Source organism: Melospiza georgiana, chromosome 1 (genome assembly GCF_028018845.1).
Source record: "Melospiza georgiana isolate bMelGeo1 chromosome 1, bMelGeo1.pri, whole genome shotgun sequence".
Classification (NCBI taxonomy): Eukaryota; Metazoa; Chordata; class Aves; order Passeriformes; family Passerellidae; genus Melospiza; species Melospiza georgiana.
This window is the reverse complement of record NC_080430.1, coordinates 153,517,155-153,540,634: the sequence shown is the minus strand read 5'-3', so window position 1 is coordinate 153,540,634 and position 23,480 is coordinate 153,517,155. Positions and strand designations below refer to the sequence as shown.

Genomic DNA, 23,480 nt, shown 5'->3' with positions numbered 1-23,480 from the left:
GGGGGGTAAAATTTGAAGCTTGTACTGCAAAGTTTAAAATTCCTGGATGCGTTTCTCCCTTTCTTTTCCAATTCTTTACCAAGCATATTCAGGCATATTCCGGTGTGGAAATCTGTGGGAAGAAATTGATTTTTCCTTCCATCTTTTTCCTGTTGGGATACGGAGAAGCTGGATCTGACACCAGGACCTGCCGTGGTACCCTCTAGGGGGCACGATGCCTCTGCTGTTTTTCTGGAGAAAGGATTTTTTTTTTCCCATAGGGAAAAACGAACTGAGAGTTACAAGAAGCAGCAAAATATCCGTGTGTTCAGCAGGAATTGTAGCCGGCCCGGAGCTGCGTGGAATTTCCCCAGCAGTGTTGCCTTGCCTTCATTTTTGTGGGACTTTTCAGGGTAAATTTGGGTTTAATCCCTAATTCTGCCCTTCAGTCCCAAATAAAGTGAGGCGTATCCCGGCTCCTCTTTAGTTAAAACCTCTGGGGTCTTCATGAATCCTGGATAATTTGGGATATCCTGGATAAGCTGTGAGGTGCAAGAATTGAATTTAAACACCATGTTGGTTTTTTTAACTCCTTCGTTGCCACTATTCCTGAACTATCGGGAGTGAGAGTGGAATAAGAGGCTGAGAAAATTATGCTCTGTAAAAAAAAAACCCTTTGGGAATAAATCCTGTTTTCCAGTGCTCCTGTAATTACCTTTTCCCACTCCGTGTGGGATTCCTGCCTTAGGGACAGAGCTGGGGTTGCTTTTTTTGCTGCCTCTGGGATGTTTCCCACACGGAGCCAATTCCTGTCTTGTTAATTGATTCCCAAGAACAGTGAGTTAACCGGGAATTTTTTATTGGATCAGATTATTTTATTTCCCTGCCTTCCCAAAACTTTTGCCCTGTCCATAGCCACAATTAATTAATTAATCTCTGCTTTAATTGCTCCACAAGGGGAAGGAATGGGGTGGCGTCACCTCCAGACCCTCTGGAGCAGAGCAAGAGCGCAAAAGGCTCCGTCGGAAAATCAAATCCATCTTTTCCAATCGGTCCCTGCCGACCTGGATTATCTTGGATTTTCTGGCAAAGAGCTTCGTGCCAGAGTGAGCAAATTAAGGAGTGAGGGGATCCCTGTAAAGGATAAAAAAGGGATGTGCATCCCTGGCTTTTCATGGACAAAAATTCGGGATTTTAAAAAATCCCAAACCACCTTCAGTTATGAGTAAATGGGAACATTCCCTTTTTCTGACATAAAATTCCTTGTGCAAAATAAAAAAGCAATCTCCAAACCCTCATTTTTCCATGAAATATCCTCATGCTGGAAATGTTTTTTTTTTTCCCTTTTTCCCCTCTTTTATACATATCCAGGAGGATTTTGTCCCGGAGAGGGGAATGTTGAGACACATGCTCCGTGCTGGAACTCCACTCCAGCCCGATCCTGCTGCATCTGCTTCCCTCTGCCTCATCCTTCTCCACTTTTCCTGCTGGGTCAGGATTTTTCCAGCTTGTAATCATTCCAGCAGATGGTGGGATAAAGGGATGCTGACCAGGAAATTACCTGGGAGCCGGGAGCAGCGGCACCTTTATGTCACAGAGTGCCAAAAATCCGTTTGCAGCACGGCTGGGCTTGTCCAGGGAAGGCACGGATTTATGGAAAAGAGTGGGAAAAGCTCTCCAGCTCTTTTCTGGGTATCAGGATAATGTTTTTTTTTTTTTTGGAAAACCGTGAATTGGTAGGATTTAAACCTGCTGTGGTGGTGATTTAAGGTGGGGTTTGGTGATGTCCTGCAAAGTTTGCACAGGGAGAATCAGCTACTCTTTCGACTTGAGGCTCCTGGAATTTCATGTGGGAGAATGGGATCTCCAGGAAATTCCTGGTGGAGCAGGGCAGAACCTTTGGAATCTGTTGTCCAGTCAGGAAAACTGGGCTGTCCTGCGGATTCAGGCGTTTGGTGTTTGTTGTAAGAGGGTGGGATCTCCAGGAGATTCCCAGAGGAACAGGGGAAACCCTTTAGGATGTATTGTCCTGCCAGGAAAACTGGGTTCTCACATGTTTTGAGGCTCCTGGCGTTTGATTTAGGGAAATTGGATTTCTAGGAGATTCCTGGAAAAGCAGGCAGAGCCTTTGGGATGTGTTATCCAGCCAGGAAAACTGAGCTGTCCCTGATTTCAGGCATTTGGTGTGGGAGAACGGGATCTGCAGGAGGTTCCCAGAGGAGCAGGGTAGACCCTTTGGGATGTGTTGTCCTTCCAGGGAGCGCATTTCTCCCAGGATTTTGCCACCCAAAAAGAGGGAAGTGGGAAACCATGTAATTCCATAAGATGCATCCCTTTTTTCCTCCTGGCTGTGCCCCTTTTTAAGGAATATCAGCGGAGCAGGTGCTGCTTTGGGAATACAAAGCTCCGCTCCCATTTTCCCAGAAAGTATCCGGTAAATCAGGCACTCCCGGCTCACTCCATCCAGTAATGAAGTGGGAATGAACTCTGGAAAAGGGAAGGGGGAGCAGGGGGGGGGGATGAACTCCCCGGAGATTGATGGGATGTGCTGACGTCGGGGCCCAAACACGACCATCTCACTTTTCCAAGCAATCCATCTGGAGCTTCGGTGATCTGTCATCCCGGCGAGCCGGGAAATTTGTTAGGAGACTTGGAAAAGAGCTCCCACCTCTGCGGTTTTTCAGGAAAGAGTTGAGGGGGGGGATGCAAAGGAATCTTGGAGCTTTTTCCTGGGATTCTTGAGGGTGTTAATTTGGTGGCACAGGAGTTTAAGTGGGCTTAAACACTTGGATAAATCAAGGAATTCCTTGATATTTGGTTTATGAAAAGTTGGTTTATTCCCGATTTTTTTTTAAGCAGAGCCAGAATAGGAAGGAGATTCCTTAAGATTTAGGGCAGTCAAGGAAGTGTTAAAGCAGCTTGGAAAGGAAAAAAAGGTGATGTGGGAAATTTTTTTTGAGTTTTATCCTTGTTTTTGCTGTTGATCTTTCTGTCTGCTCTAGGAAGAATCTATTTGTCATTCTGCTTCCTGGTTTTCTTGCTTTTAAATGAGGAAAAGTGGGATGTTGAGGGCTTGTGTTAAAAAATTCCTCCGAGGTATCCTAAGGGAAGAACAAAGTATTCCCTATTGTGCTCATTCCTTGCCTGTATTTGCATCAGAATTAATCCCAAATTCCATGTAATGATCCAGATTAACCACTTCTTAAATGGAGAGAGAACAATTCCTTGAATCTGAGACCTGGGATGTGACAGGGTCTAAAACCCCTTTAAAACTGAATTTGAGATTTTCCTACAGGGATTCACAGAATTAATTCCACATTTTGTGTAAAAATTTGATCCAAAATGATCCAAAATTTGATCCAAAATGATCCCTGGAATCTGAGACGTGGGATGTGACAGAGGATAAAGCTCCTTTAAACCTCATCTTGAGGTTTTCCTGAAGGGATTTGCAGCAGAATTAACCCCAAATTCCATGTAAGAATCCAGATCAACCACTTTTTAAATGGAGAGAGAACAATTCCTGGAATATGAGACCTGGGACGTGATAGGGTCTAAAATCCTTTTAAAACCGAATTCGAGATTTTCCTACAGGGATTCGCAGGAGAATTACACCCAGATTTTGGGTAAAAATTTGATCCAAAATGATCCAAATTTTAAAGGATGAATCTCTGGAAGTGAAGGGCAGAATCATCCCTGTAATCTGAGACCTGGGATGTGACAGAGGATAAAACTCCTTTTAACCTCATCTTGAGGTTTTCCTGCAGGGATTTGCAGCAGAATTAACCCCAAATTCCATGTAAGGATCCAGATTAACCACTTATAAAGCATGAAATTTTGGGAAGTGGAGAGCAGAGCAGTCCCTGGATCCTGAGACCCGTCCCTAGATTCTGACACTTGGAATCTGGCCAGGGCTAAAGCTCTTTTGGACTTCAGCTTGAGGTTTTTCTGTGTGGATTTAGTGAAATTCCATGTAATGATCCAGATTATTAACCACTTTTTGAGGATGAATTTTGGGAACTGGAGGGCAGAGCTATCCCTGGATCAGTGCTGGGGCTGGGACTGGTTTTATGGAAAGGGCCGCACAGTCCTTGGTCCAGACTTCCAGCACGCAGTTGTTCCCAATCCAGAGGCACAGCTGGCATGCCATGGCCCTGTCCCAGCATCCCAGGATGTATTAATAGCCCCACAATTTGGGAATTCACGGCTGGACCGAAACCTGACTCCAGCCACTTTCCCACCCTGCACATGGACACAATTATCTTGGAGACTCCAACCATTTCCAGCACCCTTTTTCCAGTGCTGGAAAAGTGTGGCTCTTTGGTTGACATCCTGCTTTTATCCTCTCTCCTGAATTCCCGGAGAAGGGATCAGTTGTTAATTGAAGGGAGGGAAATTCTGGGAAGTGAGGGCAGCACTGATGTCTCCTTTTCCAACAAAATATCCTGGATGCTGCCTCAGTTTCCCCACATGATTCCCTCCTTCCTAATCCTCCCACTTGGTTGCTCCCTGGAAGCTGCATGGAGAAAGGAATTTCTCCTTCATTCCATGAAAAGTTGTGGCTGAAGCCCTCAGGGACAAATGTATGTGGAGATGGGTGCAAATACCAGGTGGCAAAATGCAAAGTCCACGAGATAAAATCATGGAATCATTAAGGTTGGAAAAAAACTTCGGAGCCCACCAAATCCAAGTGTTCCCTCGGCATTTCCAAGGCCACCACTGACCTTGTGGATGGATTTTAACATCTTCTAGGGATGTTGAAATGGATTTTAAATTCTTGTAGGGATGGAGACTCCACCACTACACTGGGCAGCTGTGCCAGTGCCTCACCACCTTTTCCATGAAGAAATTTTCCCAATATCCGATTTAAACCTCTCCTAGTGCTTCTTGAGGCTGTTTCCTCTCATCGTGTCTCTTCTTCCCTCGGAGCAGATCCTGATCCTGCCTGGCTCCGCCCTCCTGTCAGGGAGTTACAGAGTGAGAAGGTCCCTCCTGAGCCTCCTTTTCTCCAGGCTGAGCCCCCCTTTCCCAGCTCCTATTTGTATTTCAGAGATTTTCCATAGAAATTATCCCTGCAAATCCACCCTCATTCTCCTTTTTTTCCCCTGCAAATCCTGTAAATACCTTGAATCCCAGAATGGTTTTGGAAGGGACCCTTGAGACCACCTCATTCCAACCTTTTCCATGGACAGGGACGGCTTCCACTAGACCAGGTTTCTGGGATTCCTTTTTGTCGGAGTAGGGAATAGAATATTTATGGAATAAACACACCCACGGTGTATTTTGGCAGTGGTGCTGTCATTGCTTTGCATTCAGTTTGCTGCAAATTCCTGATCCCTGTATCAATAATCACTTCCCAGCTCGTTATAAATTTCCATCAGATAAATATTGATATTCCACTCCAACTTTATGGATAAACAACCTCCCCGGCTTCCATATTGTCCCAGGTTTTATGGATTGGAAAGAAATCAAAGGTGGTTTATGATTTGAAACAGCCTCGAGTTGGTTTGGGTTATTTTATGTCCACTTGTGTTAATCTAAGGGGGAAGTTTGGGATTTATTCCAAGAGAGGTTTTGGTGACATTTGAGGTATCGGATGCTGTTATCCATGAGGGAATCCAGAGGGATTCTGGGAAGAGGCAAGTTAACGGAGAAATCTGGAGTTTTGAGCAGGACATGGATATTTTTTCCCACCCAAGAGCCAGTTTGGGAACTTTTTGGGAGCCGGCGGCGCCACTCGGTGTTTGTGTCACCCTCGGAGCTCCTGGAGGGGCTGGAAAATCTCCGGCTGCAAATGAAGCTCTGATGGAAGGTGCTGCTCCCGGGGTGCCTCTTCCCGTGTTCCTCGGGGCGGGAAGCAGATGCCACAGGCACCTCCCGTGTGATGTCTGCGCCCAGCAGGAAGGGAAAGAACTGGAGACAAAGGAGAAGAGGAGCTGTGCCATGTGCTTCTCCTCTGGCTCTCCCCAGCCTCAAATTGCTCAGGGACATGGCACTGGCTCCGTGGATTACTGGGAGCCAACGCCCTCAAGGAAGCACTTTTCTTCCCCCAAGAGCTGAGGGATGTCTGGGGACTTTTCCTGCCACTTCTGGGACATGCACAAGTACATCAAGACGGGAAAATCAGCCCGGAGAAGCCTCTTCCTGAGGTTTGTGCTGAGCTTGGAGGAAGATTTTGCTTAGCTGATTGGCTTTTGTTATCCTTGAGGATATTTAACCCCCCTCTGGAAGACTCATTCCTTGGGCTGGAGCTGGTGGGAGGAGGAGTTGGGGGGACACTGGGGACAGCACGTGTTGAGCTACTGGAGAAAAACAGCTGGAATGTGTAGTCCCAGAAATAAGGATCTAAAGCTCTCCCAAAGGCACATGATGAAGGGCCTGGAGGGGAAAAACCTGGAGGTGAAGAGGGAAGAATCATTGGGATCTTGAGTTTCCTCAGGAGTGGCAGCTCCAATCTCTGCTCTCTGTGACCACAGCCAGGGAATGGCTGGAAATGTGTCAGGGAAGGTTTATGTTGGGTATCAGGAAAAGGTTCTTTCTCCAGAGGGTGATGGGGTGCTGGGACAGGATCCTTAGGGAATGGTCATGGCCCCAAGGCTGCCAGAGCTGTTGGAAAAGGCTCCCTGGCACAGAGGGGGATTTTTTGGGATGTTCTGTGTGGGGCCAGGAGTTGGACTCGTTAATCCTCATGGTTCCTTTCCAACTCAGGATATCCTATGAATCCAGAGGGTGTTTTGGCTTGTGGGCAAATCCTTTTGACCCTTAAGTCTATTCCCTGTCAGGCACAACTATCCCAGGAATATTTTAATGTGAGATTCAGTCATTTTCTGCCTCAAACACCTTAAAACCCGTGGTAAAATCACCACCTGCTCAGCTGTTTTCTCCTCAAGCCCATCTTTTCTATGAGCATCTTGATTCCCAACTTCTCAGCTTTTTTTCCCCTCCTGTTAATTATTATAATTACTTTTAAAACCTGGCCCCTGATTAGGCACTAGGTGGACACGGTGGCTGGGTTTTATTGCAGAACCTGCTCCTGCTCAAGGAGTTATTTTTGCTGAAGGCTTGCCCGGAATTGCTGAGTCAAGACAACGCTTTGATGGGATAAACATCTTCCCTCTCCCTTCTGTTCAGACCCTGGAGCCCCATTTGCCTGAGTAAAGATGTCGAGTTTCTTGGAATGCAGCTCCTGTTAAAGGAGCCCTGGAGCAAACACAGCGAGCTCTTGCTGTGATTTAAGAGTTTATCCCAAATCCATGAACCATAGACCCAAATTTGGGGGCTGAAAGTTGCTTCCTCGTCCTGACCATGTCTCTCCCAAGACCTGCAGGTGGGTTTGAATTCCCACTGATCTTGGAGCTGGCCAGTGATTTCCTCATGGAAACACCACCTCAGAGCCACTGGTGGTCACCTGCTCCTAATGTGACTTTTCCAGAAGGGTTTGGCCAAAAGGTCAGCGCTCAACTGCTCAGTGGAACCATTCCTGATGGATGCACGGAGAGGCTTCCAGGGGGGAGCACGCGGAGTTTACACAGAAACAGTCGCTCATCCGACTGAATCGTTAATGCCCGCTGCCCGCGGAGACTAATTAAGGAGAGCTGCAGCTGTTTTGGGAAGCACTTTGTGGGGATTACAGCACGGGCTGGAGGAGCTCTCGGAGTGTGAAACATTAGGAAAGGCGTTTTGTGCCGCTGCGCTCCGAGGAGTTAAGGGAAGGGAGGGGGTTGCGGGGACAGAGTTTTCCAAACTGTTTTCTTGGAGATGGTTTGAGTTTGGCCAAATAACGGGATGTGAGTGGTGGCAGCCTGACTTTGGTGGGGACACGTCAGGAACCCTGGGAGAGAAAGGTTAAGAGGGTGTCTCTGCTGCCTTTCCCTAAAAACCTCCTGCCTTTTCCATGTGCTCCTGTGGGAATTGGGGCAGCTGGGGGGGGGGGGTTGGTGCTTTCCTCTGTCACTTTGGTGGCTCGGAAGAGTTTATGGGAAAGATCTTGGGTTTGTTGCTGGGAGCTGGGAAGGGTCTGGAGCACCAGGAGCAGCTGAGAGAGCTGGGGGGGCTCAGCCTGGAGAAAAGGAGGCTCAGGGGCAACCTTCTGGCTCTCTACAGCATCCTGCTCCAAGCCCCATGTCCAACCTGGACTTCAACAAGTCAGCCTCAGCTTCTTGGGAATTCCATCCCAGCCCCTCCCCACCCTCCCAGGGAAGAATTCTTTCCCAATATCCCATCTAACCCTGCCCTCTGGCAGTGGAAATCCTCCATCCCATCATGCTGAAATTGCGTGATACAAGACTTCCTTTATTCCTCCTTTTGAACTTTTCAGCGGTTTTATTTGGTCTTTTAATTTATGTATGTTCATTTACATAAGATCAAGTTTTCCTGTGCATGGAACATAAATTCTCCAAGACCATGGATCGCTCTGGGTTATTGTAAAAGAAAATATTAGGACACTTTGTAAAACCTTGGTTTTGTGGAACTCCTGAGACATCCTGGAAACCTTTGATTCCTTGGTCATAAACCCTCCTGAATGATTTGCTGTACTGGATTAGATCCTGAGACCCTGAGAAACAGCCAGTGCATGGATCTTCTGGGAGCCAACAGGAAAACTTTGGGAGGCATTACTGCAGTTGAGGTTCCGGCTTGGAGTGTGGCTGTTCACACTCCCAGTGGCATGTGCAGAATCCCTGGAGCTCCAAGGATTACGGCTTTATAGTTCGCACGTGGGATTTGCTGTGAGCTCCTGGTTCTTTTTATAGGGAGTCTATTCCGGGGGGATTTCGGAGAGGGAATTTCTGACCTTTGGACAAGAAGCCATCAGGCTGTGAACCAGCAGGAAATCCAAAGTGATTTAGCCCGTGGTCCTTTTTAAAATCCAGCTGTTTCCTGCTTTGGGGTGTTGTTTGTTGGGTGAGTGTTGTTGCCAGGGGCTGGAGTTGTGCTGAGGCAGGGTCTTGGTGCCCTTCCCTTTTGTCTTCATGGAATCCCGGAATGGTTTGGGTGGGAAGGGACCTTTCAAGATTCTCTCATTCCATCCCCTGCCATGGGCATGGACACCTTGCACTATCCCAGGGTGCTCCATGCCCCATCCAGCCTGGCTTTGAATTTTTCCAGGAAAGAGGCAGCCACAGCTGCTCTGGAAAACCTGTGCCTCACCATCCTCACAGAGAATTCCTTCCCAATATCCCATCTATCCCTGCCCTCTGCCAGTGGAAAGCCATTCCCCCTTTTCCTGGCACTCCATCCCTTGTCCCAAATCCCTTTCCAGGTCTCCTGGAGCCCCTTCAGGCACTGGAAGGTGCTCCAAGGTCTCCTTGGATCCTTCCCTTCTCCAGGCTGGACTTTCCCAGCTCTCCAGCCTGACTCCAGAGCAGAGGGGGTCGAGTCCTTGGATCATAGTGATGGAATCACTGTCCCTGGAAGTGTTGAAGAAATGTGTGTATGTGGCACCTAGGGATGTGGTTTAGTGGTGAATGTTGCAGTGCTGAGTTAACAGTTGGACTTGATGATCTTGGATGTATTTTCTAACTTCAACAATTCCATGATTCTGGGTTTATCTTCCCTCCATGATCCCTCCTGGGTCAAGGGTCATGGACCAGGCTCCCACCCGGCTTGTGAGATTTATGGAATTCTGCAGGACTCATACCTGGAGGGTTTTTTTGGAGGAGGGGATGGATTGTAGCCTTTTCTCCATCCAAGATATGTATTTGGTTTAACAACAAGCAAGAGCACCTGCCCTTTTCTCTGACACTGTGGGAAAAACCCTGGAGTGCTGTCAATAAAAAGATTCCCTGATAGCTTTCAAAAGGAAATTAAAATTTATCAAATATTTTCCCCCCTGTCTGGAGCAGCTCATCGGATGTGGAGGCTGGAAAAGGGAGATTTGCTGTTCTTTCCCTCTCCCACACTGACATCCCTGGGCGATCCCAAGGGTGTGACTAAGGGAATGCTCTGCTCACCTATCCCTCAGCCTTTGGAAAATTAATTTTTTGTTGGAGTAGAATCCAGGTGCCTCCGGAGGTTTGGAGTCACAGGAAAAGATTGAAAGAAAAGTGATGTGGGTTGAAAGAGGCCTCAGAGATCATCTCATTTCAGCCCTCTTCCATGGGCAGGGACACTTTCCATGAATCCAGGTTGCTCCAAGCCCAATCCTTGGCCAGATGCCGTTTCCTTCAGGCTATGGTGTTGAAGAGGCACACGCTCCAGCATGGGATGGCGCTTGCTCCAGGATGATGCTCAGGGATGCAGGAGTAGCAACCTGAATGTAAAGCACTGGATCAGAGGGTAGAGATGGGATTATGGACATTTTGGGTAAACGAGCTTTTGCTTTCCACCAAAAATAGAATTTTTTTCTTTGTTTTGTTCCCTTCTTGGATGTAGCAAAGTTGATTGGAATCAGGGGACTTGGAGGTCTGAGCTTTCCTTCTTAAGATGTTGTTGACCTCAGGAACTGAGGAGCCACCAATGCCAAAGCTTTCTTCTTTTCTCTTTCCTAAAAATGTGATGCGGGCTTATCTTTGTTCCTTTATGCTTCAAAATCATGGCTGAAAGGAATCATGGAATATCCTGAGTTGGAAGGGACCCACATGGATCATCCAGTCCAGTTCCTGGCCCTGCACAGGACACCCCATGAATTCCACCATGTGCTGAAGGACCTTGAATCAAAATTATTCCCAAGTCTTCTGGTGTGGTGCTCACTTGGGATTTTCTAAGGAGGATTTGCTCTCCAGGTAGCCAGTGGGAATTTCCTTCTTGTAATCCTGTTTTCCACGTCATAAATTTCAGTGACCCTGGTCCCCATGTGGATTTGATCCAAGAGAAAGTCTTGGCATTGTGTTTCCATGATTTAAGCTCCCTCTCACTGCACCCCATCCTGAAGAGGATGATTTTTGAGAATCAGACCTATGAGAAAATTCCATCTCTGGTGCAGGAATGGTGGTTTTGGGTCATCTGGTCCCATTTAAGCCCTAGTCGTCAATCCCTTAAGTTCTGCCCATGGAATGGGATGGTGTGTAGGGTTTGGGTGCCTCTTGGTGCCATCCAACCCCACGCTGAGCATGGAATGCCACTGGAATCTTTCTCCTCCAGCACAGCTGAAGCCGTGGTCTTTGGGGAGGTGAGAGAAGTGGATGAGTGCCAAACCCATCCAGCTGGATCACCCAAATGGGCAATCCAAGGAAATCAACCACATGCCCTGATGCTCATGCACAGCTTAGGCTGTGAAATTCCTTGTTTATAGGAACTTAACGGATGCTGTAACGGCTTCAAGCAGATGAACGCATTTCTTTAAAGCAACAGCAACGTTCTTCCTCCTCGAGGGGGAAAGTTTTAACTGAAAGAGGGAAGATTTAGAGCGGAAATAAGGAAGGAATTCTTCCTTGGGAGGGTGGGGAGGAGCTAGAATAGAATTCCCAGAGAGGCTGTGGCTGCCCCATCCCTGGAAGTGTTCAAGGCCAGGTTAGACAGGGCTTGGAGCAACCTGGGATAGTGGAAGGTGTCCCTGCCCATGGTAAGGCTTTGGAACTGGATGGTCTTCAAGGTCTCTTCCCACCCAAACCATTCTGGGATTCTTTGAAGTTCCTTTGAAGGGAAAGAGCTGGGATAGAAGCAGCACTGCAAAGACCGCACACGTTTTCCTCTTCTTCCTTCCCATCCATCCCGAGCTTTGTCGAGCGACGGATAAAAAAGGGGGAAAAAAAAACAACCAACCCACCCACAATAATCTATAGCAACTGTCAGCCAGCAAACTACTCCCATTTCATAGGGATAGGTTGGATGTCAGCGCGGGATCGATGGCTCTCGCGCCGTAATTATAAAAACTCGTGGGTTGTGTTGCTTGAGTGAGTTTGGGAAGAGTAGGGTCTCAATCTTCCCTCTAATGGGGCTTTGGCAGTCGGTGGCGCAGCGGCTTCGTCTTAGTCTGACAGTGTTGTCATTAAACACCAGGTAGCGTGGAACAACAGGGAACACGGCTCCGGAGCGGCTGGGAACACGCGGCTTTGACAGGAGTGATTTGTCATCGAGGAGCTGCCCAAACTCCTGAGCCTGGAGTACGGGCGGCTGCTTAAAGTGACTTATTGCCCCTGTCGGCGGCTGCAGTTGTGATTTGATAATCGGTAAATGTTTGTCAAAGATGAATTCCCTCCCTGATGCAGTGCAGTGCTGGAAAAGCAAATGAAAAGCAGGGGGAAAAACATATTGGATGGATTAAAGACTAGGGTAGGATAAGGGTGATGGAAACAACAGGTTTCCCTGTTAAACTTGGCTTCCTTCCTTCGGGGAGGTGGAGTGTTGAGGTTTGGGATACTGAGATGGGGACTCACTATCAACACTGGCGTTGGGGGGCTGGGAGTGGTGCAACATTAACTCAATTTCAGGAAAAAATTCTTCATGGAAAGGGTTGTTAAGCATTGGAAGGGGCTGCCCAGGGAGGTGGTGGAGTCCCCATCCTTAGAGGTGTTTGAGGAATAACTGAATGTGGCACTCAGGGCTCTGGTCTGGGTGACAAGGTGAGGATCAGTCACAAATTGGACTCTATGGTCTTGAAGGGCTTTCCCAATCTTAATGATTATGTGATTATAAGAAGTGGGTTTTTTTCCAGATTTCAAAGATCCTGGAGCTGTGCTTGGTCTTGAGGGACTCTAGACTGATGTGGAGCAATGGTTCTCCTTTTCTTAAGCACAGGGAATCATGGAATAGTTTGAGTTGGAAGAGACCTTAAAGATCATCTCATTCATTGTCGGGGAGCCATTGTGGTGTGTCTGACTTCAGCTCCATTCTCCTCTGTCCGGGAGGTTTCAGGAGTGTTTTTTTGATAAGGAAAAGAACATCTTGGTTCTTTCTTTCCATGGATGTGGTGCTTTTCTGGCTTTTTGGCAAATATTTCCCTCGGCAAACCCATGTGCACCTACTCAGTGGTTACAACTTGTAGTAGAATCCCTTTGTTTCTTGTGGGGATGGATTTTGAGCCTGTCCATTGCCTGCTTTATATCAAAGTTTAGAAAGGAGAATTAAAAGGATCTTAATGAACCTTCTGCCTGCAAAGTTTTCCTCCCATCTCCCTGAGTTTATCCAAGTTCCTCTGCTGAATGCCAGAGTCAGGTCAGGTTCTTTTTAAGTGGATGCTTAGAAATCTAAAAGCTGGCCTTCTGTTGGATAAGTGGCTTTGAGGGTGGGGAATACCTAAGAGATTCAAATTTTTCCTTGTTAAATTTAAATAAATTATAATAAAATAAAAAAAGGAAGTCAGTCCTAAAGCACAAATGCAAATGGAATTCCAGCCCGCCGAGCGCTCCCGAGGCAGAGCCACCTCTCCCCGTGCCACGGTGAGGCGTGAACACGAGATCCCTGAACCCATTTGATTATAGCCGGGGTTTTTCTGGTGTGTGAAGTGCTGGAAACGATCAAGAGCAGGAAAAGTGGAGTGATTTATTAGACTCATAAAAATTCATACTTTGTTATTCCAGTTGTCTTCCATCTGCAGCTTGTTAGAACGAGCACCCCTGGCAGCTCCCGCCGCGAGGCCGGGGGGAGGAGGGCATTTATCAGCTTTCCTCCTGCCATCCCACTCTCTCATTTAGAGGAATGGATCCAGCTCCTGGAAACACATTAATAATCATTCACCGAGGGAAGGGGGGAAGGAAAACCCACCACCCTCTTTTGTTATAATAATAAGGGTTGTGTTTGAACAAGGGCTGATGCTCCAGAGACCCATTCAGGCTCTTTAACACGGGCTGGAGCTGGGAAAACGGTGTTCAGAGCCTTCAGTGTGACCTCCTCTTGCCAATCCTGGTGGATAATGTGGGCTCTCCTCATCCTTGGAAGGCTCTTCCACTCTGGTGATGTTTGGAAGGGCCATCCTGGGGCTTTTTGGCAGTGAGGATGGGGTTGTGACACAGCTGGTGGGGTTACTGGGGTGACTGGGAGGTTGGTGATGTGTCCTCCTGTCCCCACCAAGACCTTGTTGGACCCTTCTGTCTCTGCCTCCCTGTATTTTGGGATTGGAGAGAATAAACCAAGATATTTGCTGGTGCTTCTGTTGTGGTTGGAATATTGGTGTTGGAATTGTGGGACTGAGTCAAAGGCACGGTTCTTCCCATTATTTTCTAAGGCTCCCCAAATCACCTGGCTCTGGGGGCTGGTGGGGCTGAAGTGACCCAGACCCCTTTGGAAAATGATACAGATTTGGATAAATGTAGGATGGCTTTGGTTGGGAAAGAACTTTGAGATCATCGAGTCCCAAACGTTCTCCCAGCACTGCCAGGGCTGCCACTGGTGCACATCCCCAAATGCCACATCCACACATTCTTGAACACTTCAGGGATGGTATTCCACAAAGATTGGGAAGGATCTGGAGCACCAGGAGCAGCTAAAGGTACTGGAGGAGTTCAGCCTGGAGAAGAGGAGGCTCAGGGGGGACCTTCTGGCTCTGCCCAACTTCCTGACAGGATGGTGCAGCCAGAGGGACGTCGGGGTCAAGGGAGAGGACAAGAGGAAATGACCTCAGGTTGTGCCAGGAGAGGTTTAGATTGGATGTTGGAGAAAAAAATTCTTGATGGAAATGTGGTCAGGTGTTGGAATAGGCTCCGTGGCAGTGGTGGAGTTACCATCCCTAGAAGGCTTCAGAAAATGTGTGCATGTGGCACTGAGGACATGGTTTAACAGTGGCATTGGCAGTGCTGAACAGTTTGACTCAATGGTCTTCTTAGTGCTCTTTTCCAACCTAAACCATTCCATGATTCCGTGCTGGATGTTGTGGTACCCTGGGAACACCCAAACCCCAAAGACACCACATCCACCGAACCAGATCCACTAAAATCCATCCTGTGCAGCATCCCAGCTGCAGATGGAAGCTGGGATTGCACCAGTGGTCTGGAAAGGGAGAACAGGTCCTCAACCTTTTGAGAGACTGATCCTGAACGTGTTTTGCAGCAGCATTTTTCCAGGGAGTTTCTTGTAGCTCTGTGACTTTCACGTCTGCTGCTTTTCGTTTCCCTGTCACGCTTGCTGCCAGTGTTTCCTCGCTGTTGGATTTCTCCTGGCTGTGCCATCCCCAGCTTTTCCAGATGCTCTTCTCCTCGCTCCCCTTCTTTCTTCTCAACAGCTCAGGCATCACTTTGTTCCCCCATGACATCTCCACCCGTCGTGGGGCTTTCCTAAACATTTGGATTTTTGAAAAGCTCTAATAAGGCCTGCCTGGAACCTTCCCTTCTCCTGGCTGGACATCCCAGCTGTCTCCAGAGCAGAGAGGCTCCAGCCCTTGGAGCATCTCCATGGCCTCCTCTGGACTCACTCCAGCAGCTCCACATCCACATCCATCCACTCCAGAGCTGGATGTAGAATTCCAGGTGGAGTCTCACCTGAGCGCAGCAGAGGGGCAGAATCCCTCCCTTTCTTGCTGCTGGAATTTTTTTTTCTTCCAAGCTGGGTGATGTTTTGCCCCTCTGTATTTCCTGGAAATAAAAGTTCTGTATTTTTCACCTAAACCCAGGAATTCTGGATGCAGACCCAGACTCATGGAATTTATTTGAGCAGGATATGTGGATTTGCCCAGAGAGGTTGTGAATCCTCATCCCTGGATATGTCCAAGGCCAGGTTGGACAAGGCTTGGAGCAACCTGGGATAGTGGCAGGTGTCCATGCCCATGGTGAGAGTTTTGGAATAAGGTGGTCTTAAAGGCCCCTTCCAAGCCAAACAATTCCATGAATTTAATACTTTGCCTGATAAAATGAGTGTTTCCTTACTGTTCATCTCCAAGTGCCAGTGCCCAATGCAGTCTTGCTCCTGGTGGATTCCCTGAACTTCTCTTTTCCTGTGGTCCGATTGACATATGGGAATTCGCCAAGCAGATCTGGTATTAATTTCCCAAATATTCCCAGCTAAAAGCAGCTGCCATGATAAGCAAATTTTCCAATGAGTTTGGAGCTCTCTAAAATATTCCAACTCCGAATCCTGCCCTTCTCCCGTCCTCTCAAAATGTGACAACCGGAGCATCTCTCGTGCTCCGGGTCCCAGGTAAAGCAGTTTGGATCAATTGGATTTATTTCCTATTAAGCAGCAGTTCGTGATCATAAAGCATCGTTTACACGCTGGCATAAAGAGCCGTCGCTCTTGAAAGAGCTCGGAACTGAATGAGTGTGGAAATTAAATTCCCCTCTTAAACCCAAGGATGGTCCTTTTGGAAGCTGATTCCAGTCGCAACATAATTAACCTCTTGCTGTGCCATTCTGTGGGAACATATTGAACTTGCTCCGGGATAATCATCCCTAATACTGGTGTCTGCTTTCACACTGAATTCCTAACAGCATTACAGTAATCCCAAAGCTTTTGTTGACTCCAGGGGCTTGGCCAAGTTGGCAGCCAGGACAAAAGGTGTCAGAGCCACGTGGCTCAGGGGTGATGCCATTGAGGTGTGGCGGGATGGGAAACACCAGAACCGTTTGCTTTTGGCTGGAGGAGCTGTAGTGGAACTTTATTCAGATTTCCCGTGGATTTATGCCTGTTGAAGGTCATTTCCATATGCTTGGAGCAACCTGGTCTAGTGGAAGTTGTCCTGCCCATGGCAGAAGGTTGAAACTCGATGATGTTAAAGGTCCCTTCCAACCCAAACCATTCCATGATTCTTGTTTTAGCCCAAATTCTCTCTTTCTCAGTTTTTCCCTCCATTGCTCTTCCCTTCCCATCCACAGTTTTTCTCATCCAGGGAAGCAAGTGGTGTTGAGGATAATCCCCAGGAGGTTTGGGTATATTCCCACCTCTTCACCCAGTCATGAGCTGAAGTCTGAGACTGGAGAAGAGAAGGATTCAGGGAGACCTTTGAGCCCCTTCCAGTGCCTGAAGGGCTCCAAGAGAGCTGGAGAGGGACTTTGGACAAGTGAATGGAGTGACAGGGCAAGAGGGTATGGCTTCCCACGGCCAGAGGGCAGGGACAGATGGGATATTGGGAGGGAATTCTTCACTGGGAGAGTGGGGAGGCCATGAAATGGAATTCCTAGAGAAGCTATGGCTACTCCATCCCTGAAAGTGTCCAAGGCCAGGTTGGATGGGGCTTGGAGCATCCTGGCTCTCGGTTGACGCGAAGGGCAGTGATTGGGATTCCCAATCCCTGTAATCTGCTGTAGCAGTGGGAGTGAGACTGATCCATCCTGGCCATCAGAGCTTCCCGTGGTGCTTCTGCTTGTGTCGAGGTTGCTCCTGGCTGCAAACTCTTCTGCTGCCCCCAAATTTGCCCTTGGACCTTCTTACTAAAATCCTGAAAAGCTCCTCCACCACCTTCCCTTCATCCACGAGGTGGGAGACAGTGTGGAAGGATCAGATCCATTAGGAAATGGTCTTGCAGGGATTTTACAAGGCATTCCATGCCTTGACATTGGTCATCCCAAAATGCACGTGATGGAAGCCAGCATCAAATTGTTTTGAGTCAGGGATGCCTTTTCCCATGGAAAAGAGGGAGGTTTGATCGCATACCATCCCAGAGCACCAGTGGATGTGTACGATGGTCCTGCTGCCACCTGGGATGTCTGGCTGAGTCTCCTCTTCCTTCTGGCATTTGAGGGTAACTGGGTTCTGCTGAATCTTCCCTTCCTGACCTGGAGCAAATCCCATGGTGAGGGATTCGTCTTCGTGTTGGGAAGGGTTTGCTTCCAGAAAACCCCTTGGCAGAGATTTTCAGTTCTTTTTGGAGCTGCTTTGGGTACCAAGTGGGAGGTTTTTACCCCCTGTCAGGAGCTGGGACATGCTGGTGGCTCCTTCACTCATGTCCTAATAGTCCTTAACCCTTTTAATTTTTTCCATCATTCCTGTTTGAAAAGAGCATTTTGGTTTTATCAGAGGTTTTTTGGTCTCTGCTTTGCTTTTTTCCTTGGGGTAGTTCTGCTTCATCCCTTTAATCTCTGAGGTTTTCCCAGCTCTGGGGACAATCCTGGCAGCGAATCCAAGGTTCAGCTTCTGCTCCCCAATTTGCATTCGTCCCTGCTGCCGTCTCGCTTCCAAGTGCTGGAAGATCAATGTACCTGTCACTCACTGCTTCCCGTCTCGCCTCCGATCGGGATTAATGGCACAGCTCGGTGCTGAGCCCGATGGAGACACACGGGAGGGGTCGTGGTGGCCAAGGATTGACAATGGGAGACCTTGTGGTGCCTAGGTCACAACTTAATTTTGTTCTTTTCCCCATTCCTGTGCCCCTGCAGGAAGCTTTTCTATCCCATATCCTGCTCCTAAAGCAGCAGTAATCTCTTGGATTTGGGAATCTGCCCTCCTGAAGTTCCCCTTGCTTATTTAAATTCCTTTTTCACATCAGTATCTGAACAGGATTTACTCCACCATTATTGTGGTTTCCCTAATCCATCCTGAGCAGCATCATCTTCTTCTTGCGTCATGGATTCAGAATCACATAATCATGGAATAATCATTAAGGAAAAGAGCTCTGAGATCATCAAGTCCAAATGTTAACTCAGAACTTCCAACAACCACTGAACTCTGTCCCCGAGTGCCACATCAACACAACTTTTTGGGACATGTTTCACTAGACCAGGTTGCTTCAATCCCCATCCAGTCCATGGGCAAGCACAACTTCTCTGGGCAACCTGTGCCAGGACCTCCCCACCCTCACATGGAAGAATTCCTTCCCAATATTCCATCTAACCCTGCCCTCTAGCAGGGGGAAGCCATTCCCCCTTGTCCTGTTGCTCCAGAACCTTGTCCAAAGTAATTTTCCACCTTTCTTTTAAGCCTCTTTTAAAAGAGGGTTTCTCCAGGTGAAATATTCCAGGAGCGAACTCTTTTTGTGCCGTCCTTGCTTCAACTTTCCCAGGGGGCCAGTTCCTGGTACTTCTCTTAGGGAAATAAGAGAAGAACTAAGGACCCTTGCATCCAATCCCTTTCCTAAGGGATGCGTGTGTGGTGGCTCCTGGATCCTTCCTGCTTGAAGCACCCTTGTAAGAGATTTTGGTAACAAATTCCCCTTTTCAAGGTCAGCATTGGACAAGAGGAAACAGGGGAAGTTTTGTTTGGATATTAGGAAAATTTCTTCACTGAAGGGATACTTGGGCTGCCCAGGGAAGCGATGGAGTCATCATTCCTTGAGGGGTTTAAAAGTCCATGTGGATGTGGCACTTGGGGACGTGGTTGAGTGGTGGCCTTGGCAGCCCTGGCTTGATGACCTTAGAGGTCTTTTCCAGCCTTAACAATTCTTACATTTAGAGTTTACACCAGGATTTTTTTTTTTCCCTGGGAACAGGAGGCGCGAGCGGTGCCCGCGGGATTCGCGGCTCCGCAGAAAGCCCCGAGCTCAGCAGCGCGCGGCCCTGGCTGATAAATGATGCTCATATCCCATTCGAATATGATGCAAGCAGTTTTTTTGTAGTTTGTCTTCCATGGCGGTAGTAAAGTTTTTAATTAGGAAAGCTAATGAGATCGATTAGTCATTAGAAGTGACCTCTGGATCGCGGCGAGGAGTGGGGATGTGTGCGCCGGGCTGATAACGGGGGACGCTGGGGTATTGTTTGTAATAAAAGCGTGAAGTGTTTGATTTGAGTGAAATGTGCCACGGGGAATACATCACGCGGAGAGGAAAAAATTACAACCCTGGGAGCCTGTAATGAAGGGAATTAAACCAACATCCTGTCTAAATAACATGATTATCTACACAAAACCCCTCAGCTAGCAAGTAATAATAGAAAACGGAGCTCTTCGGAGAGGCTCTTTGAGGAGGTGGTTAATGCTGGAGTCGCGCATCAGGCACTTTCCAAGGAGCAGCTTCGGAATGAATACACCATCCAATTACCTCTGGGAATAGAGTTTACCAGGTGCCAGCCTGTTTTGGGGAAGGAGGAGGAGGAGGGGGATGCCTGCAATAATTTGGGATCTCTCTTTCTTGTCAGGCAGGAGTTTGATGCAGTTCTGGGTTGATTGGTGGCAGCTCAAGCTTGTGTGGGGGGCAAAAAAATGTTAATTATGTATTCAGCAAATTCCCAGCTTAGTTATTCTGTGAGGTTGGAGTGGAGGAGGGAAAGGGGCAACTTGTGCTGTTGCTGGTTGGGGAGGATGTAGGATTGAGGCTCTCATCCCTTCCCTGGTGGGATGGAAGTGCTTTGGATACATGGCTGGTGCTGTATCCGTGCGAGGTTGGGTGTGTCCACATGTTCTGGGTGACAAAAGTGACAGAAGGCAGGTTTAAGTGGGATACTAGGGAGAAATTCTTCCCTGCAAGTGTGGTGAGGCCCTGGCAGATGTTACCCAGAGAAGCTGTGGCTGTTCCATCTCTGGATGTGTCCAAGATCAGGTTGGACAGGGTTTGGAGCAGTCTGGGATGGTGGAAGATGTCCTTGCCCATGGCAGGGGGTTGGACTGGATGGTCTTCAAGGTCCCTTCCAACCCAAACCATTCCATGAGTCCGTGATTTCAGGTCAGTCCCACCATCACCATAGCTGGGATTTCATTGTGTGTGTGGTGCTGGTCCCTGCAGGGGTTAGCACCTCTGTTCTTTTGCTGTCCCCATTTTCCTGTCCTAACTGCAGTTCCCTGAAGGAAAAGACTCCAAGTTAGCTGGTACTTGGGAGCAATTTTAATTGTAATTAGAGCTTCAACTTTGCAAAGGCTTTAAAAGCCCACGCAGAGGTTTGGTCACTGCACTGAACAATTTTATCTGCTACAAAAAAATGCTGGGATAGCGAAAGAGCAGTGAGATCCTGTTTGCTTTCCATGTTCTTTCCTCTCTTCATTCTTGCTTCACCTCTAAAGTGACCTCTGAAGTGCCTCACCTCTAAAGTGGCTGCAGTTCCTCTAAGTCATTCAATCATCAGATGGTTTCTACTCCAAGAGAACTTGGAAGATCCTTTAGTTCCATGATTTATCCCATGGGCTCAGATTGCGGAACATTGCAAGCATCATCTTTACCACAAAAAATTCCAGTGATTTTTCTGTCATGGCAGAGCCTGGTTTTTTTGCCTTTTTCCATCACCAGGGATTATAACTTTTTTTTCTGAATTTCTGAATGGAAATTTGTGTTGCCTGATCCCTCCCAAAGCCAACACAAGTCATCAACTTGTTGGGAATGCTTGAGAAGGAAAATATTCCTTGTATGAACCTGTAAAGCTGTGAATTGATGTTGCCACTGTTGCAGGGCAATGGGGGAACTGTTCCCTCCTTTCTAAGGAATGGTGTCAGTTCTAAAACGCATTTCCCTATTTTTCCTAGTTTACCTGGCAATCCAACTTATTCTCCCTCCTCTCACAGAGATAAACATGGGGATGGGTCGAATGTTTTCAGTGGAAATAATGCTCCCACTTTTCCCCTCCCAACCTCTCCATAATTTTAATGAGAGGATCTCCAAGAAAAACAGCCAGCTCTTTAAATCAGTTATAAAACCCAGAGACCGAGGCTCAGCATGGAGTGTCAGCTTTAATTATCTGGGCAGTTACAGCTGTATGTTATAAAAGTCGGGCAATTAGGTGCATTCCTGAAAGCTTGGGGGAAAAAAAAGGCTCATGGAGGAAAACCATAGTCAAACATTGAACTGTTAATTGCATGAAACATTCTGCAGAATAACCCAGGATGTAGATCATCCTGCGACATAGAGAATCCAGGAATGGGTAGGGTTGAAAGGGAGCTTAAAGCTCATCCAGTTCCCTATCCATGGAAGGGACCTTCCATTATCCCAGGTTGCTCCAAGCCTTGTCCAACCTGGACTTCAACACTTCTGGGAATTAAAAGTATTATGAAAACGCCAGGGATTAAAGTCAAAAGTTTATTTCCAGTGTGGATGTATGTTGGGACCAAGGTGTTGTTGGTGAATCCATTATTCCTGTGGTAGTGTTTGCTGGTGAAGCCAGTCCCAAGGACATCAAGACCTTTCTGTTACCATCAACTGTACTGGTCCCATTCCTGAAACTTCACCCCTTTTTTCAGGTGCTAAAATGTTGGATATAGGACTTAAGTTGGATGTGGGACCAGTGGCCATTAAACTTGATGATCTTGAAGATCATTTCCGACCTTAAAAATTCTGTGATTCTGTGAGAATGTCAGTGAGATCCCTCCTGGGCCCATCCACACCTGAATTTCAAGCCTGTTTTTCCATGTTTTTTCTCCTAGGATCCAACTTCCACTTTGTAAGGAGCCCCCCAGCCAACAAGGTGATAAAGACGCGCTACAGGATTGTGAAGAAGAATGTGGTGCCTCCAGCCTTATCATCCTTCACCAGCCCCATTCCCACCTGGAAAACCAGGCGTCCCATTACATCCAGGTAATTCTGCCATCCCTGGAATGCAGCTGGTTGGGATGTAGGAGCCACGGGAGCTCCCACGTTGGCTCCGTGTTTTTCTGTCCCATCTTCACCGTTTAATTTCTCTCTTTGTTTGGCCTACTCTGAGTTTATTGACTTAAAGTGTAAAATCATATTAGGAATTGTGTTATCCTGAGCTGGTGCCAGCAGCTTATGCCTTTGGCTTCCTATGTATTCCCTCTTGGAATTAATTGTTTCCATGGAGCAGTTAAATAAGCTGAAAAGAGGATGAATAAACGTGTGAATGTTGGTGATGAAGGGGAGCACGTTGAATGCTCCAGACTTCTGCTAGGATGTAGGTGCTCTCCCAAATTCGTTTATTCCCAATTATCTGGATGGGTGAAGCATCCAGAAATATTTTGTCACTGCCTAGAGAAGGTGCCATAACCTTGAGTTGGAATATTCCTAAATCCATAGAGGTGGAGATGTTTCCATGGAGTGTCTCAGAGGCCAAGACAAGACCTGGAGCTTGTGTAAAGCAGAAAGGTTGTTAAAATAATTGATTCTTTAGAACAAGGTGAGATTAGAAGCAATGGGTTTGGTGAAAATACAGATTTTGGCTATTTCTAGGTCAGGAATAGCTTGTCTTCCCACTGGAATGCCAGGAGTCACGGGCAGTATTTTGGGCAAAGAGAGTCTGTTCTGCTCTTCTCTGGCTTTGTTCCCCCTGCTCCAGGTGGATTCCTCCAAAAGTCATTCCCCATCAATGCCCTGAGGATTGGTGGCTTTTATGGTAGAGCTGTGGAGGCACAAAAATAATGGTGGTTCTTTTTAAAGCCTGACTTTGCCTGATATTTCCCTTTAAAAGTGAAGTTTGGAATTCTCAAATTGGTATCTGAAGGGAGAGTTGGTTTTGGAAGAGTTCAGGGTGATTAGGCAAAGTATGGAATAAACAGAGAGATTGGTAAGAAAGTTTGGGTGAATTATTTTGTGTATTTTCCAAGCTCTTGGTTGAGAAACTCCACATCTCCTGTACTCTCCTGGTCTCAAAGTATGAAACCATTCCATTCTTCCAGTATGGAAACTGGGATCCTTTTGGGCTCATGGTCAACCTTACCTGCACCACCTCCTCCTTTGTCTTCTCATTCTGCTTTTGCCTGTGATATTTCCCCACCTGGGCACCATCCTGAGACCCACAGGTTTTGTTCTGGGTTGCCACCTCCATTTGCACTTCCTTCCTTTCAGGTGGGAAAATCAAATTCCTGCATTTCCCTGTCCAGAAACAAACCATGTA

The 23,480-nt window shown here is 47.5% G+C and overlaps 1 protein-coding gene across 1 annotated transcript in view; it reads left to right on the top strand.

The window, feature by feature from the left end:
• The window catches only part of ZC3H3 (zinc finger CCCH-type containing 3), a 129,247-nt gene that overhangs the window by 28,887 nt on the left and 76,880 nt on the right, over nt 1–23,480 (top strand). Inside the window, exon 4 of the mRNA XM_058034184.1 lies at nt 22,057–22,207. Within this exon, the coding sequence (XP_057890167.1) occupies nt 22,057–22,207 (151 nt within the window). The remainder of the gene's footprint in view (nt 1–22,056; nt 22,208–23,480) is intronic.